Source organism: Siniperca chuatsi, linkage group LG6 (assembly GCF_020085105.1).
Source record: "Siniperca chuatsi isolate FFG_IHB_CAS linkage group LG6, ASM2008510v1, whole genome shotgun sequence".
In the NCBI taxonomy this organism is placed as follows: Eukaryota; Metazoa; Chordata; class Actinopteri; order Centrarchiformes; family Sinipercidae; genus Siniperca; species Siniperca chuatsi.
In genome coordinates this window covers 7,193,523-7,209,330 of record NC_058047.1, presented here as the reverse complement: position 1 = coordinate 7,209,330, position 15,808 = coordinate 7,193,523, and the positions used below count along the sequence as shown (strand labels likewise).

General features: G+C 37.9%; 2 protein-coding genes across 11 annotated transcripts in view; one reads left to right on the top strand and one right to left on the bottom strand.

The window, feature by feature from the left end:
* Positions 1 to 42: 42 nt before the first annotated feature.
* mcoln3b (mucolipin TRP cation channel 3b) lies at positions 43 to 7,188 on the top strand. 6 transcript variants are annotated; one of them, XM_044201008.1, is made up of 14 exons: positions 256 to 409; positions 809 to 1,038; positions 1,126 to 1,293; positions 1,725 to 1,878; positions 2,010 to 2,085; positions 2,173 to 2,269; positions 2,662 to 2,761; positions 2,915 to 3,027; positions 3,602 to 3,751; positions 3,927 to 4,028; positions 4,576 to 4,698; positions 4,845 to 5,051; positions 5,736 to 5,863; positions 6,706 to 7,188. In XM_044201008.1, exons 1-14 carry the CDS (start codon positions 349 to 351, stop codon positions 6,743 to 6,745), a joined length of 1,749 nt encoding a protein of 582 aa, XP_044056943.1. In that variant the 5' UTR covers positions 256 to 348; the 3' UTR covers positions 6,746 to 7,188. The 6 variants fall into 6 exon arrangements, with proteins under 6 accessions (XP_044056944.1, XP_044056941.1, XP_044056943.1 ...); XM_044201007.1 differs by having other exon boundaries at positions 257 to 409; positions 5,733 to 5,863; XM_044201009.1 differs by lacking the exons at positions 256 to 409; positions 6,706 to 7,188 and adding an exon at positions 43 to 227 and having other exon boundaries at positions 4,845 to 5,868.
* The window catches only part of LOC122878322 (G-protein-signaling modulator 2-like), a 21,844-nt gene continuing 13,159 nt past the window's right edge, over positions 7,124 to 15,808 (bottom strand). For 3 of the 5 annotated variants that reach the window (XM_044201002.1, XM_044201003.1, XM_044200999.1), the window contains exons 8-15: positions 15,021 to 15,129; positions 14,576 to 14,741; positions 13,733 to 13,830; positions 12,228 to 12,419; positions 11,133 to 11,295; positions 10,184 to 10,369; positions 9,999 to 10,108; positions 7,124 to 8,153 (exon numbers count right to left, since the gene is read on the bottom strand). In XM_044201002.1, coding sequence (XP_044056937.1) covers positions 7,986 to 8,153; positions 9,999 to 10,108; positions 10,184 to 10,369; positions 11,133 to 11,295; positions 12,228 to 12,419; positions 13,733 to 13,830; positions 14,576 to 14,741; positions 15,021 to 15,129 — 1,192 coding nt within the window. In that variant the 3' untranslated portion in view covers positions 7,124 to 7,985. The remainder of the gene's footprint in view (positions 8,154 to 9,998; positions 10,109 to 10,183; positions 10,370 to 11,132; positions 11,296 to 12,227; positions 12,420 to 13,732; positions 13,831 to 14,575; positions 14,742 to 15,020; positions 15,130 to 15,808) is intronic. The other 2 variants (XM_044201000.1, XM_044201001.1) reach the window with 2 other exon arrangements.

Here is a 15,808-nt window from a genome sequence, read left to right as displayed (position 1 = left end):
ACTGTAAAATGTTACCTGAGGCTTTCGCCTTCAGCTTGAGGAGTTCGCGCACAAGACAAAACACACTCCGGAAGTTAAATCGAGTTAATTACTTCAGTCACGACTCTCACAGGAGAAAAACAATTTGAGTAAGTTATGAATTTTAATTAGACCAAGACATCTGGACAAAACGCCGCAGACGACAGGTGGATGCAACTAGAAGTTGATTAACCTGGTGCGGGACATTGGTAAGTTGCCCATTGGCACATTTTCTGTTTGATTTCATTCCTGTTCACTGTTGGCCGGGATCGACAGGATATGATTTTAACTCTTACACGACAAATAATGAATATTTAATAGTTTGCTGCAATGGTGGAAGCTGATCAGGTTTCAGAATGTAAGCTGCTGTGTATTATTCAACAGTGCTCAGGTACACCTGACTTAATTTCCTTCGTCTTCAAAGACAGTTGCTGATTAGTAAACCATTTGCTATGTGGGTAAAGACAATCAAAGTAGAACTATAGCCTATTAGAGCTTCATATTGATCCTATGCCAAATGTCAGTGTTTGTTTTTTTTACACTCACTTTCAGGTTCAGTCCAGTAACGTTACAGCAGTCCGGCAATACATCTTTGAAGCTTTTAATGTTAAAAAATGTGTAATATTTTTGCTTTTTATTTATTTTTTGGTGCCACCAAGGCTACACTTAAGTCCAAACATGTAAATGTGATCGATAATTTAGCATTTTTTTCTCTCACATTTTATTAATCTCAGTAATGTAATGCCATTTTTTTATTGCATGTAAGTCACCCATATTTAATTGATTGTAGATATGGAGGAGTCCATATCTACAATCTTGTATGATGTGCATGAGACAAATGGCTCCCCTCCCTGGGTCGACCACCATCATCAATGTCTGGAGAATCTGGACAGTGTGGAGTGTCTCAGAAGGAAGATCAAATATTACTTCATGAACCCCTGTGAGAAGTACCACGCTCGAGGCCGAAAACCATGGAAACTCATACTGCAGATCATCAAAATTGCTATTATTACTATCCAGGTAATAATCTCAGACATGACTTGGACAGATGTTAATTGTGTTGTTTCACCATTCTGATAACAAATGTCTCTCCCCCCCCCATCTCAGTTAGTCTCTTTTGGGCTGAGCAACCAGATGGTTGTCACATTCAAGGAGGAAAATCTTATGACATTCAAGCACCTCTTCTTAAAAGATTATGTTGATGGAGGCATGAATACGTATGCAGTTTACAGACAGGCTGACGTTTATGATCACATCGATTACATCATTGAACAGGTAACTGACTGCTTGCATTTTCTTTTTATTTCCTACCTTTTGCAAGGAACACCAGGAAGGCAGATTTTTATTTGTTGGAATTTCTTGGTGTGTCCGTTTTTGATCATATGACACAGAAAAGTTTTCCTTTTGCTTTTGTGTAACTGTAAATCATTGTTGTAATTTTATTACTGCATGCTTAAATGGCCAAAAAGCTTAAGCTCCCACAACAAGATGTAGCTTGTTATGGGATTGGACTTTGCTTATGTTGTTTGAGTCTGTAATTTAGTTTTGTATGTTTTGACTGCAGAAATCTTCTGTAAAATGACAGTTCACCTAAACAACCTATAGCTGCAGCTACTCTTTTCAGAGTTATTTTTCCACCCCAACACTGTGAAATTGTCAACAAACCTGACTTTGTTAAACCTGAGATTTACATTATTAATTTCTAGTATGGACGTCTGCACAACATCACAGTAGGCAATCACGAATATGAGAAAAATGGCGCTATCTACACCCCCCTGTCACTGTGTCAGGAGTTCTACAGAAACTGTACTATCTTCCCTGGAAATGAGACCTTTGAAATAGATGTGCAAGTGGAAACTGGTATGTAAACATGATTGTTTGAGTTAAAGGAAAAACAGAATACTTCACCAGGATCAGTTTATTTTGTAAAACATTTGACATTGCTTGTTTTACATTGTCTTTTAATTTTGGTTGTGGCTTGCATCTTACAGAGTGCCTTAAAGTTTATCCAATGTATCACCCATCATTGCAGGAAGCACTTCCAAATTTTGAATTGCATTTCAAAAGGTTTGTACGTAACTTTTTTTTTTTTTTTTTTTTCTTGGTTTGTATGTGATGTGAAAAACTCCTCACTGTTCCTGCTCTGTCTTCCAGGATGCTCTCCGTCAAGATCACATTTGCCCTCAAGGCCATAAATTTACAGACAGTGAGACATCGAGAGCTGCCAGACTGCTACAACTTCAATGTTATTGTACGTCTCGTCACTTGACTTCATGGCTCAGTAAACACTAGTGGATCACATCAGACTTTGTCTTTTAAAAGCAGTGACACATCTGATCACTTCATTGCTACCTTAATGGTGCCAACGATTCCTTGTGTCACTGCACCTCTTCACACAGCAGTGATGAAAAATTAAGAGTCAGAGTCAATCCTTTATTTATTTAATGAAGCTACTTTGAAGACATAAATCTGAGCAGTCTAAAAGTAATGCTGTTTGCACACAGTGCCAGCTATTTACATAGTTAAATGTTATCTTTAGGGCCTCCCAAGTGAATGTTGGGAGGCTATTGGGTTTGGCTGTAAGCATGTAGTCCTGTGCAAAAATTGTCTTTCCTCCCTCAAACATGACTGTCTGGTTAACAGATCACTTTCAACAACCAGGCTCACAGCGGCAGGATAAAGGTTGACCTGGAAAATGATGTAGACATCAATGAATGCAGAGACTGGAAGGTAACTGGAGCATGTAAGTTTTCTGAATTTAGTATGTACAAAGGAATAATCTGTATTGCTTTAAGCCCACGTCCAGGATCCCTGGGAATCATTAAGGCTGCTCTCTAAGCTTCAGACTTTGCTGCACATTTTCAGATGAGTCATTTTAATTTCTCTGTTCCCTCAGCTGCTAGAAACATACACCTGACTGTGCTGTTTGACTGCCTCATCATTATAACGTGCATCACCTCCTTCACCCTCTGTACACGCTCAGTGATCAATGGGATTCAGCTGCAGTTTGTAAGTAAACTCAACTGACCATAAAAGCATTTTTGTTATCCCAATTAGTAGTTTATTTGTTCATACATAAGAAAATGTATGATTGTCTGTCTGATATCTGTTCATTATGGTACTGTAATTATAAAGTTGAGGTAAGTCAATGCCAAAAACCTTTTACACCCCCCTTAAAATCAGTACTGAAGGATGGACGTCGCAACTTCAGTCTTGGGCCAAACATTTACTTGCTCAGTCAGTTTTACTTCTTCATGGTACTTCTTTGTTTAATCTGTCCATTAATTAAAAATGTATATTATTTATGGGTACAACAGCAGCTAAGAGAAGGTAGATACTTCTCTTTTCTCTGTACTTCTCTTTTCCTTTTTTTTGACTCTGTAATTCTCAGACGCTCTAATAATGTAAACAGGGTCAGCTTGAGTTGTGACCTTTTTGGTAGTGATGTAATATGCTGCCCATTACTTTTTCTGTTATTATTTGATCTCCATTATCTGGATTGTGTTCATTCTTGGGCCTGTACACTTATTTATTGTTGAGATTTACAGTACAACTTAGCTGCATTTTCCTCTGTTGTAAACAGGAGTACACACTATACTGCAGGAACCATTGCAGTAAAGAAGTCCCATGGTCAGACAAGTTGGAGTTTGTGAATGGTTGGTATATCCTCATCATTGTTAGCGACACACTGACCATCATCGGCTCCATTCTCAAGATAGCGATCCAGACTAAGGTAATGGGGATTTGCTATTGCAGTATAGAGGTCGATCCATATTAATCGATCCATGTAAATTGCAATGTCTTTCAACATTACATTCTATCAATATTAGCTGTGCAAGCTAACATGTACTTAGAGGTATTCCTTCAGTCCATTAGTCACATTTTTAAACATCCACTGTTTCTTTTAGGTTCTCACAAGTTATGACATCTGCAGCATCTTCCTTGGGACAGGCACCATGCTTGTCTGGATTGGGGTCATCCGCTACATGGGTTACTTCAGGAAGTATAATGTAAGACCAGATCATTTATCAAATACAGTACATGTTCATTAGTTTCTATGAGTGTCACATGTAGTGCAATGATTTTAACAATACCATTGCCGTATTGTTGTAATGCAGATACAACTGTCATTATCTTTGCTCTTTTACCTATTTGTTCATAGTTCTGAAAACTGAGTCTGCAATTCTAAAAAGGGAATGCCGCTAAACTTTGTTTTTCATGTGGTCTAAGATAGATCTGCCAGTATTTGAACACAAACATCTCCTCTTGAAGGGGATTTTTTCTCACTGTAACAACACATCAGTTGCTGTATAAAACACGTCCTTAGGGACCACAAAATATTTCCTACACTTAACGTCAATGAAGCAGTGCAACATTGTATCTTGGCATTACATGCTTAGGCATTTATTTGATTTATTTATTCATGATGATTGCACCAAATTACAGGAAATTTTGAACTGTTAAGAGAAACTCCATTTGTGTGTGTGGTTTTCCAGATGCTTGTCTTGAGTGTACATTTTTCAGAACTTTTACCATATGTTCTGTGGCTATTTTCAGATTCTCATCCTGACACTCAGGGCAGCTTTCCCAAATGTTATCCGTTTCATTTGCTGTGCTGGAATCATCTACCTGAGTTACTGTTTGTGCGGCTGGATCGTCCTTGGCCCGTATCATGAGAAGGTAATGAGTGTTTACATAATACAAAGAAAAGTCTGCTGGATTTTCACAAAAGCCAAACCAGAAAATATCTTCAATTCTAATCAGGTTCTGCAAGTTTCTGTAGTTAATGAAGGACAGATACAAATAATAACCGTTCTTCTCTTTAGTTTCGGACCTTGAACACCGTGTCAGAGTGTCTGTTTTCCCTGATCAACGGAGATGACATGTTTCCCACCTTTAAGAACATGACCCAGAAGAGTAGCCTGGTGTGGATTTTCAGCAGGGTCTACCTCTACACCTTTGTCTCGCTCTTCATCTACATGATCCTCAGCCTTTTCATCACAATCATCACCGACACCTATGACACCATCAAGGTGATGTTTACTCGTTTTAGATATTTGTATTATTATTTTCCCTACCTAGTTTTGAAAGATGATTTATGTGCTGGTTATTCAAAGGAGGACAGTGGTGAAAGAAGTACTCAGATGTTCTATTTAAGTAAAATAAAAAAAATAGCAAAACCACAGTGTAGAAATACACTGCATTCCAAATTGTACTTAAGTAAAAGTACTCATCATGTAGTATGGCCCATTTCAGAATAATGTATGTTATAATATTGGATTGTAAATTGTTGACCTGTTAATGTGTACATCACGTTAATGTTGCAGCTGGTAAAGGTGGGGCTAATTTTAATTACTTTAGGTACTGCTGGGTAACTTGTGAATTTCACCCCTGGGGATCAATAAAGTCTTATCTTAACCCATAATAATACCTTTTATTTGTTGAATATTTTGTATTAATCATCTGAATCTGCAAAGTAACTAGTAACTAAAGTTATCAAATAAATGTAGTGGGGTAAAAAGTACAATATTTGCCTCTGAATTGTAGTGGAGCAGAAGTATAAAGTGAAAGAAAATGGGGGAAAAAAAGTAAAGTACTTCAAAATTGTACTGAAGTACACTACTGTCGTTACTGGAGAAGGGTAATGTTTCATTTGCAGTTATAGCAAACTATGCCACACGGTGTCAACTGTCACTTTCTGACGTATTATTTAGCAGCAGCAGCAGAGTGGAACCCCGACATCAGAGCTGCAAAAGTTCTTGTCCGTGTGTATAGATCTGCCAAACTCTGGGGTATACAGACTCGACGAGCACAACAGCTGCTTCTTTAACTGCTGCATTGCTAGGTAGGTCAAATGCAGATCACTCCACTAAAAATTAATTGGCCAATGCTAACGGGTAATTTTATCCTGCTTAGAGTTTAATATCATTGGTATCCTGGCATCCTTTGCTTTTTATGTGGTAACATCTGAAGGAATTTTCCTTAGGTGGCCCTATTGTGGGTGTCAGGTGAGGTACAGGTCATATACAAGTCACACTTGGGGTCACTTGCAAACCTAGAAATGAAATGACCTCTAAGTCTCTAGCATTAGTTCATTTTGCTGTCTCCTGCAGTAGACCCTTAACGACAGCTGTGGAGATAGGAAGATCCGTTGCTTAGACACTCAAGGACAGTAGATTGGATTCTCTGTCTCCGATGTAGATGTAACACACCGTCTCCCTTTTAAAATGTAATACATGTGACTTCCTAATTCCAACATGACTTAAGTAAGCATTAGAATTCACATATTTAGGCTAGAAAAGCATAACCTTGTAGTGAGAACATGTTAGACTCTATAGGGCTATAAGTGATATATATTGTTGCTTAGGAAGAGAAACTTCAGACTTGGTTTGGCACTACACAGGGTTTTAGCTTGTACAGCTGATATCATTGTCTCATCAGCAGAGCTTCATTAAACATTGCTGTGTAAGACATCCTGAATTTCCTGAAAACTTCATCATCATCGTCAGAGTCGACTAACTCACAAAGAATTTCCTTCACAATGTCAACCATTTTGGGTGCCCCTTATTAGCACTAATTAAACTGGGGATGCAAGTGCAGTCCGTCAAAGCACTTTTTAATACTCTATGTAGTCTGTAGACATGACATCTCTAATAGAATCTAAGCTGAACTGTTTTCTCCTTTCAGGTGCAGGGAGCATCAAGAGAGCCTGACTTCAGAGGCATAGCAGGCCTTTAATGTGGAGATACTGGAAGGCTATACTGTATTAACTATAGCCTAACAATTAATGTGCATTTTATAGTGTTATATTCAGTGGGAGTTTTTATTTAACATTAGGCCCCAGGTTTGCTCAGGTGATTTGATTTAATGTGAGGGAGTTTTTCAGTGCTGAAAAGACCAAACATTAAGTGTCTCAGTTCCTTCATTTCTAACCTCAAGCCTAATGTGATGTGGAAAATACTTTGTAAATACAAATATTTATACTGCTATGTAGATAAAAAAAAAGGTTGTTAATTTTAATTCTTTTTCCAAATCATGTCCCTTGGAAGGACGCCTGTGTTGTACACTGAAGATAACGAATCAAGGTTAAGTAAATAAGCTGTAATGTAAATTCATGATTTTATTTCTCCATTGTGAATAGAAGTTATCAATATAAAAGCTAAAATAACATTTCTTTTTTTCTCTCACACTAGTTAATCCCCTGTAAAATCTTGTTAATGAAAAAAAATCCCATTTCAGTTCATGGCAATAACAACTCCACCCATACAACCTTTTAACAATGTAAAACTGACAGTCTTTAAGTCTTCAAAAGCAATATCGGGAAGCAGATTCTATTAATGGCTCCATTAGTCACCAGTGCAGCAGTAGCGGTGGATGTGGACCTTTTATTTCCCCCGAGAAGATTTATCAGTTGACCCTCTGAGTTATTGTTGGAGAGGTCTGAGATCAATTCAAACCAAGATGTACCACTCTGAAAGACTTAATGTAATCGCAAATGGGCAGAACAGGCCTAACAATGTTTTAATTTGCATAATTGCAGAACCTCTGAGATGGGTTCATAGAATGTCTCTTATGTCCATCATCATAAAACAGAAATTCTCGGTTTGGCTTATGTCCTTTAGAATACAGTAATTTTAGTCCAAACATAAACCACCACAACCCACGGTTTGTATGGAGTGGCTTGATGTAGGCAGACATCATCTAAAAACAAGTCCATAAGTCTTGAAAAACTAAATTTCCCATGATTTACAGTCACAATGACCAGTTCTGTATTAGTTGAGACCTTGATTCCCAATATTGTTCCTTGTGTTCTTGGCAGTCTCGCAGGAACGTTGTCAAGACAATCCAAAAAGGCAGGAATCAAGAGTATTGTGGGTTACAAAAATAGCATCAACTCTTGATTTTAAAAAAAAAAAAAAAAAAAAAAAAAAACAATCCTGAGACAATAAGAAAAATCACTCATGAAGTCAGTCTGGTTTGGATTGGGTGACGCCAGGAGGCAGCAGGACTCGCTGCTCCTCCATCCTGTTGGACTGGGAACGCAGGATGAGACTGAAAAAATCCTCATCTGGAACAGTTGGTCCCTTAGTTTTAGAAGGTGGAGCAGTGCACCTCTGGTCGTTCAGTCGGGAGCCCTAAACATTGACAAGAGACAGAACAGTTAATTAGCTGACGCTTATAAAGAGCAATTTACAGTTTGGCATGAGTAACCATGTATGCATCACTGCCAATTTAAAGGTTCAGTGTGTAAGATTTAGGGGGCTCTATTTGCAGAATATCGCGATACTATTCATAAGTATTTTTTCATTAGTGTATAATCACCTGAAAATAAGAATCGTTGTGTTTTAGTTACCTTAGAATAAGCCCTTTATATCTACAGAGGGAAAGGGTCCCCTTCCATAGAGTCCGCCATGTTGAACTACCATGTTTCTATAGTAGTCCAGGATGGACAAAACAAACACTGGCTCTAGATGGGGCCTTTTGCGTTTTTTGCGGCCACTGTAGTTTCTCCTACACACTTGGGAGGGTGAGGCGAGCAGTATTCAAATGGTTGCAAACAGCAATTTCCACTTACAAGCTTTTACTAAACAACAGCATAAGTAGGACTCTCTCTCTCTCTCACACTCACACACACACTCACACACACAGCCGTACTTAACTGTTGTTGCTGTGCATAACAGTAAGACATCAACAAGTCTGAATGTTGCCAATTTAAAGATATCATTTAAAAAAAAAAAAAATCATTAAAAATTATACTGGTATTATCGTGCATGATATAATATGACACACCCCTATCCTACACACTGCTCCTTTTAAGGAAAGCTCTTATTAATTGAGGTCTGTTACATGTTTTACACTTTGTAAAAGTATTTGAGATATCTAGAAGGAAAGAAATTCTGCTTATTTGGGTGTTATCAATTCAGTGTTTTTCTTAGGATAAACCTTCATAGTCTAAATTATGGCAAGAAAAAATATTAACTAAATGCATTAATTGAACAGAAAATGTAAGAATTAATGTGAAACAAAATCTTGTTGATCAAACCTCAGAGCAAATGAACACTTAGCTCAGGGTAAAGCCAATTGTTTCCCATCATGCCATTGAGCACCTGGCTCTGTAAACTTCAGCAGCTTGATCTCACTGCCTGCACTCTCAGATTATCACTGCCTGTGTTGATGTGACACTACAGCAAGTCATGTATTAGGCTGAGCCACACGGTGATCACCGATTCTGCACAGGCCTTGCTTATCTGGAACCGCACACCTTCTTTGTCATAATATACCAATGACACATTGGGTGATCTACTTGCAGCCACTCAGGACTGAGTCAAAACACACACAAAGAAAAAAAAAATTAAGTGGGGCTCAGGTCAGAAATAAAATAGTGCACCAAGATAGTTACTTCAAGTGCAAGAACCTTCTCTATACCTTCCCACTGTGTAAACAGAAAAATAATTGCGATAAGTGGACTGAACACTCTTCAAAATAGTATGACTTTCTAAAAGGTTTCTGAAAAGCTATATTTTTTTTTTTTACTTTAATTTCCAAGACGTTTCCTGGAAAGAACCATGTAATGTGGAACTAATTATAGGAAAAATAGAGACTTGTTCAACTGGTGCATTAAAAAAAAATTGCTATGTAACCTGGAGAGTCTTTTCAGTGCGCACCATGTCATATCAGCATGCAAAAATGTAAAATCTGTCCATAGAAAAGCATACAATTCAACATACATTGAGAATTAAGTTCCTAATAATGACATAATATTGAATGAATATTTATTTGACTATTAATGGATCAGCTCTTCGAAGGAAAGTTGTTTCTCCCCATAATTAGTAACAAACTATGTAGTTCTTTCCAGGAGACCTCTTGAAATTTATTAGGAAATTATATGTAAAATGAAGTCTTACTAGAATCTAAATCTGTAATGTGGAAAACACTATATGCTTGGGCAGGAAGCAATATACTGGATTTCCTTTTCTCACCTGGCACTTCACTAGCATGTCGAAGAAGACATCATCCCCCTCAGGCTGCTCAGCGCTTGCCTCGAGGTGACTGTACAGGGAGGGTGTGTGAGAGGTATCTGTACTGGGGACTGGGAGGAGAAATTAGTATTAGTCACGATGCGAATACTGAAGGAGATGACAAAAATGAGCAGTATTTTTTTTACCTTGTGGGTGGAGTTGATCTGGGCTGGAGGTGGAGGGTGTATGAGGCAGGTTGGAAGTGCTGAGACGTAAGCCAGGAAAATGGTTCAGGCTGACTCGTTGGTCGTCCAGACGACGGGCCTGGCAGCTGGCCAGCAGCTCCAGGAAATGACCAGGATCCTGCAATGGTGTTTCGCACTCCAAAATAGCTAGAAAGAGATTGTAACAAATGTAGTGTGGTGTATTACGCTTGTGCTGGTAACAGTGAGTTGTGCCTTTTACGCCTCTTCCTAGCATTTCATTCTGATTTTGTAGAAGGTAAATACAGGAAAAAGAGCACATAAGAGTTTGAAAAGAATGAGGTGATTAATGGTTATTCTATGGTATTTAAAGCAACACTCTCACAAATCTATCTTTTGAGCATCAAACACTCCCCATAGTTGGCTGTAAAATAATGTAGTTTTGTCCTTCATGCTTTATCACAGCCTTCATGCTGTGATAAGCTTGGATTTGTGACCATTACAGAAGGACAGCAAATGTAACCAGTTTTTAGGATGGGCAAAAAGGATCAGACTATAAACCTTTTCCATGAAACTTTCAAGATTAGAAGCGTTTTGAGTTTTGATACTCAAACAATCATAGATTTTAGGTAGCGTATCACTTTAAGTCGTCTTTGAGACAAACAACACAAAAGGATTAATCACACAACATTTACTATGTAAAGGACCCATGTGGACTTGCTGCATTCACACCATATAGGGGCAGAGGTGTTATTACACAGCAGACTCTGAATACGATGAGTAATTGGCTTGTCATTAATTAAGGAAGGACATGTAATTAAATAAGAAAAGACCATCATGTACTAATTTCTTTTACATGTTTCCACTTGTATTTCTCCTTGAAAGATGAGTCAGAAAATCGTATTATTACATATGGTGTGAACACAGATGAAAACACAAGGGGCTAACTTACATTTCCTTTCATCTACAGGTGGGGTGGAGGAGGGAGAGGAATGAGCAGGGGGATGGCTCTGGCCATCCAGTAGGGAGCACCTTTGGTCTTCCAGTCTGTTGCCCTGGAAACGAGAGAGGAGGTCGAAAAAGCCATCCTCCCCAATAGTGTCCCGTGATCCTGGCTATAATGTTAAAAAAAGATAAATAGACTTAATAACATTAGAAAAGGGCTCCAGATAATTAAGAGAATCAGGATAGCTGACAAGCTTTTAATGAAAACAATCAAATTACAGGAAAGAGAGGAAAAACAGCATCGACATACTGCATGACTTCCTACTTCAAAACTCTCTTGATACAGAAGTCATTTTTAGTTTAGGACTAAAACGACAAGTCGATTTTTCAACTGACAGAAAATTAATCAATAACTATTTTGAAGAATCTGAATAAGTTACCTTACACTCTGGTCTAAAAAATGTCAGAAAATAGTGGGAAAATGCCCATCACAATTTCCCAAACAATTAACAGATGAATCCAAACAGATATTGCTCGCAGACAGTGCAGCAGGTATTTGCAGATGATGCAGCACATCTGTGCTGTTAGCCTTTTGGGAAGTTTTTTAGTGAAACCAGGACAAAAATTTAAAGAACACTTCAAAAACAAAGAAAAAAGTGAAAGTTGAACATTGCTGTAGTTTGTAATGGTATGGGTTTGTTCTTGTGCATACCACCTTTTAGATTCAGTTGAATTCCTGTGTCAAGTTTTTGACAACACTGTATAGTTTGTAATGCAACATTTTTTACAAAGCCATTTTCAGTTGATACAAATTAACTATTCATTTTGAAATTGACTTGACTTTTCTTTCACAACAAAACTGGAGTCTGACATTGTTTTGGAACACATGAGTCAGAAACGGTGATCCCACATTGCCAGACCAAAACATTTCCTCCTACGGTCTGTATGTGAAAAAAAATCTTTGGGTGAGTGAAGCTGTGTCATAGGATACATGTTTCACTTTGAACTTTTTCTTGAGGGTGAATCATCATTGCCCATTAGCCTCTTGTGGGTTCCAAGACTGTTAGGAATCGGCAGAAAAATCTACTATATTTAGAAATACCTTAGGAGACACTGGTGCATCCGGCTCAGGGGCTGAGTGCTCGGTGCCGGGTTCATTCAGGTCTTTAGGAGATGATTTGTTGTTCTTCTGCTTCTTGCTTTTCAGCCGCTGGAAGAGGAAGAGCTTAGTAGAAGCCTTGATTGTGTTGTTTTTTGAAGACCCGGGGAATACATCCCCCTCCCAATCCTGTACATTCAAGGTGCATACAGATTGATCATTTTAATTGACCATTACAGACTAACGTTTTACCCATGTTAACACTATAGGTTGGGTAAACAGTATTGTGGGGTAAAGGGAAATGTATCATCATCAATCATGTTTCTATCACCTCAGAAACATTGCAAAAATATGAGCTATTTTAAATCTTAGTGATGCAGAAACTGTTGTGCATGCTTTTATCTCCTCACGCCTTGATTATTGTAACAGCCTGTTCACTTGTCTTAATCAAAAAGCTCTGACACGACTGCAGACTGTACAAAACTCAGCTGCTAGGCTGTTAACCAGGACCAAGAAGTATGACCACATAACACCTGTTTTAGCCTCTTTACACTGGCTCCCTGTTGATTTTAGGATTGATTTTAAGATCTTGTTGATTACTTTTAAGGCTCTTCATGGCCTGGCCCCAGATTATATTTTAGACCTTGTAATCCCTTATGAACCTTCACGTAGTTTGAGATCTTCGGGCAGGGTCTCCTGTCTGTTCCTGAGTCCAGGATGAAAACTAAGGGGACAGAGCTTTTGCTATCAGGGCCCCGAGGCTCTGGAACAACTTGCCGAAGAAATTAGGTTGTCTGAGTCAGTGTCTTCGTTTAAATCTCGTCTCAAAACACATTTTTATCTGAAAGCATATCCTGATTTTACGTGAACTGGCTGTTTATTTTACTGTTTATTTTATTGCTTTTCTGTATTTCATGTGTTTTATTTCTTTATATTTCGTCATTCACTGTGTTATTTTATTTTTCTTGTTGTGAAGCACTTTGTACTTTGTTTTGATAAGTGCTCTATAAATAAAGTTTTATTATTATTATTATTATTATTATTATTATTATTTTACATGACAAAAACACTAAGTTATAAATATCTATGCTTGCTATATCTTCCTGCTTCCAGGAAAACTGCACCCACAATTTAATATGCATCACTTTGAATAAGTATCATCATTTGGCACTTTAGTACATTTTCATTGTCAGAACAGCAATTTGTCAAAAGAAATTAACCATATAATTTGCCTCATAAATTATCTAAAAAAATAAGAAAAAAATAACTTTAATTTTTAAATGACAAATAGAGTAGTGCTTACAGTTAGAGTTTTGTGTGTTACAAGTTAGATTTTTATGTCAGATACCAATGTTGTATATGTATGCAAACTAACGAGTTTGTTCGACAGGTTTTGAAATCAGAGTGAGAAACTTCCACTGGGTTGCAAAGCATTAAACTAAAATAAAATACTTGTGAATACTTCACATCATAAGTGTTTGTGCCTTGTGAAGTATTTTTATACATACTGGATGTGCTGATGAATCTCCGGTTTGATTTTTATCAGGATTTGAACTTAGTTCCAGGTTCTCTGCACTGCCTCCTATTCTTGATGGAGAATTGACCCCTGAAAGAAAAATACAAAATTCAACAGTGTGGCCACATGTTTTAATATTTATACAGCACTTTCACAACTACAGGACAACAGTGATTTAAAAAGGTGTTCTGTGGAGTTTTCTTGTACACAAACAAAAGTTATGTTTAATGTTTAACTCATTGTGTGTATCCCCGAGGTCTAACAAACATGTTGAATGTATTTCCTTCCTCACAAATCATTTGCAAAGCTGATTGTTGAAGTATTTTAAATCCTGCATTGTTTACATTCATGTTTACTAGCTTGCAGTCTTTGTCATCCCTGCCTTTGTTTGCGTATTGCTGTGTTTCTTGGCACATTACAGCCACCTGTAGATCAGTGGAATAGCGTGACACCATTGGTGGGACTGTGTATCGTGTCACCTGCGACCACATACGTGTGCAAACAAACCAGGGGTCCACTCATTAAAAAAAAAAAAATTATCCATAGCACTACTAGAGGTCAAAAACCACTTTAACAAAGCATCATAACGAAAGGCGGCCTATTTTGGAGATTGGAAAAATAGGTTTCCATTACACAGAATTTTACATCTCTAAATGTGTGCATATAGAGCATTATCAGTATAAGAGCAATATATCATTAACTGTGCTTTCTGGCAAACATGGTGCTAAAAATGCCATTACACAGATTCACAAGTTTAATGGCATATGGCTACATGTTCCAAAATGGATTTGTCAAAATGTCCTGAAAATGGCTTTTCTGAGGATTGCAGATTTACCTGCGAGGTTGGGGTAACCCTGGAAGGCTGTTGCCAGAGCAGAGCTGTTAATGTTGGTGTTGCGAAAGATGTTTGGGTAGATGCTGGAGTTGGACTTCAGGCCTACGACCAGCCGTAGATCCGACAAGTTCATCCTGGCTGTCATCTCACCGCTTTTGTCTCCAGTCTGCAACATCGACAACATCAAAGTTAATGTAAACAAAGTTTAATGTGAGCATACTCCAAAACAAAGACAAAACATACTATTGCTAAGTGGGCTTCATTTTTACACTGGATTTGTAGTTTATATGTCCATAAAAATCCTTAATGCATGCATACATACAAATGCTGCATACAAAGAAGCTATTATTCCCTGCTGTTCCCAATACAACCAGTAGAGGGGGGTGTTGCCTGGTGGCAGGTACTGATTGGTCTCCGAGGGAGGAGGTAGACCGTAAAGAGTCACCTCTTTGGCAATTTCCAGATGTTTCTCAGCGAAGTACATGGCTTGCTGATGATTCCCCAGGGCAGTGTGGGCATTTCCTAGACTCCAGTACGCTCTTCCTTCACCGACTCTGCAGCGAGACACAGAGGGAAACTGGCTGAGCAACTTCAGCTGAGATTATGCAAGAATGGGAAGGGCATTCATCAAACTATCACACAGTACAATCACTAAAACCTGATTTTGACATGAGATTATGCTCATTTCGCAACAAAGGCTGGTATTCAAGAATTCCATATTTATCATAGTCCTTAAATCAATCTCACGTCTGCGTACACATTTCACAGAGTGTACAAAAATACTATTTTTAAAATGTTATTTTATACAAGAATACCATATTATAGGTTCTGCTCATAGGAAGAATATTTGTATCAGTAAATAGAAATTTTCAAAACCAATAATCACAGAATTTGAAGAACTCTGTCTCTGTTCCTCCTATTACATCACATTTTATACCTTTTACGTGACTTAAATGACAAAATGGCTGTTCAAGTTTATTCTACCAGAAGTCTTGGTTCCTTTTCCTAAGACTATAAAAATAGAGAGTTACTCCCTCACTAGGAGTTACAGCATTGCCTTATTAGCAGAGATGTAGTAGAGAAGCCTATATACACACTGACTATCTGTAAAGTGAAACACAAAAAAGAGTTTAACCAGTTTAAGTTTGCAGGCTGACACATCTTTTGATCAGCCTTTTAATGTTGTAGTTGGTCAAGGAGGAGCCAATTTTAAAAGTAATCTATTAAAAAAAA

Excerpts from the sequence above, each read along its gene's own strand:
- mcoln3b (XM_044201004.1), top strand. The coding sequence starts at position 349 with ATGGTGGAAGCTGATCAGGTTTCAGAATGTAAGCTGCTGTGTATTATT. Across the intron at positions 3,028-3,601 it reads ATGGGATTCAGCTGCAGTTT|GAGTACACACTATACTGCAG; the intron begins GTAAGTAAACTC and ends TGTTGTAAACAG. Across the intron at positions 4,699-4,844 it reads TTGGCCCGTATCATGAGAAG|TTTCGGACCTTGAACACCGT; the intron begins GTAATGAGTGTT and ends TCTTCTCTTTAG.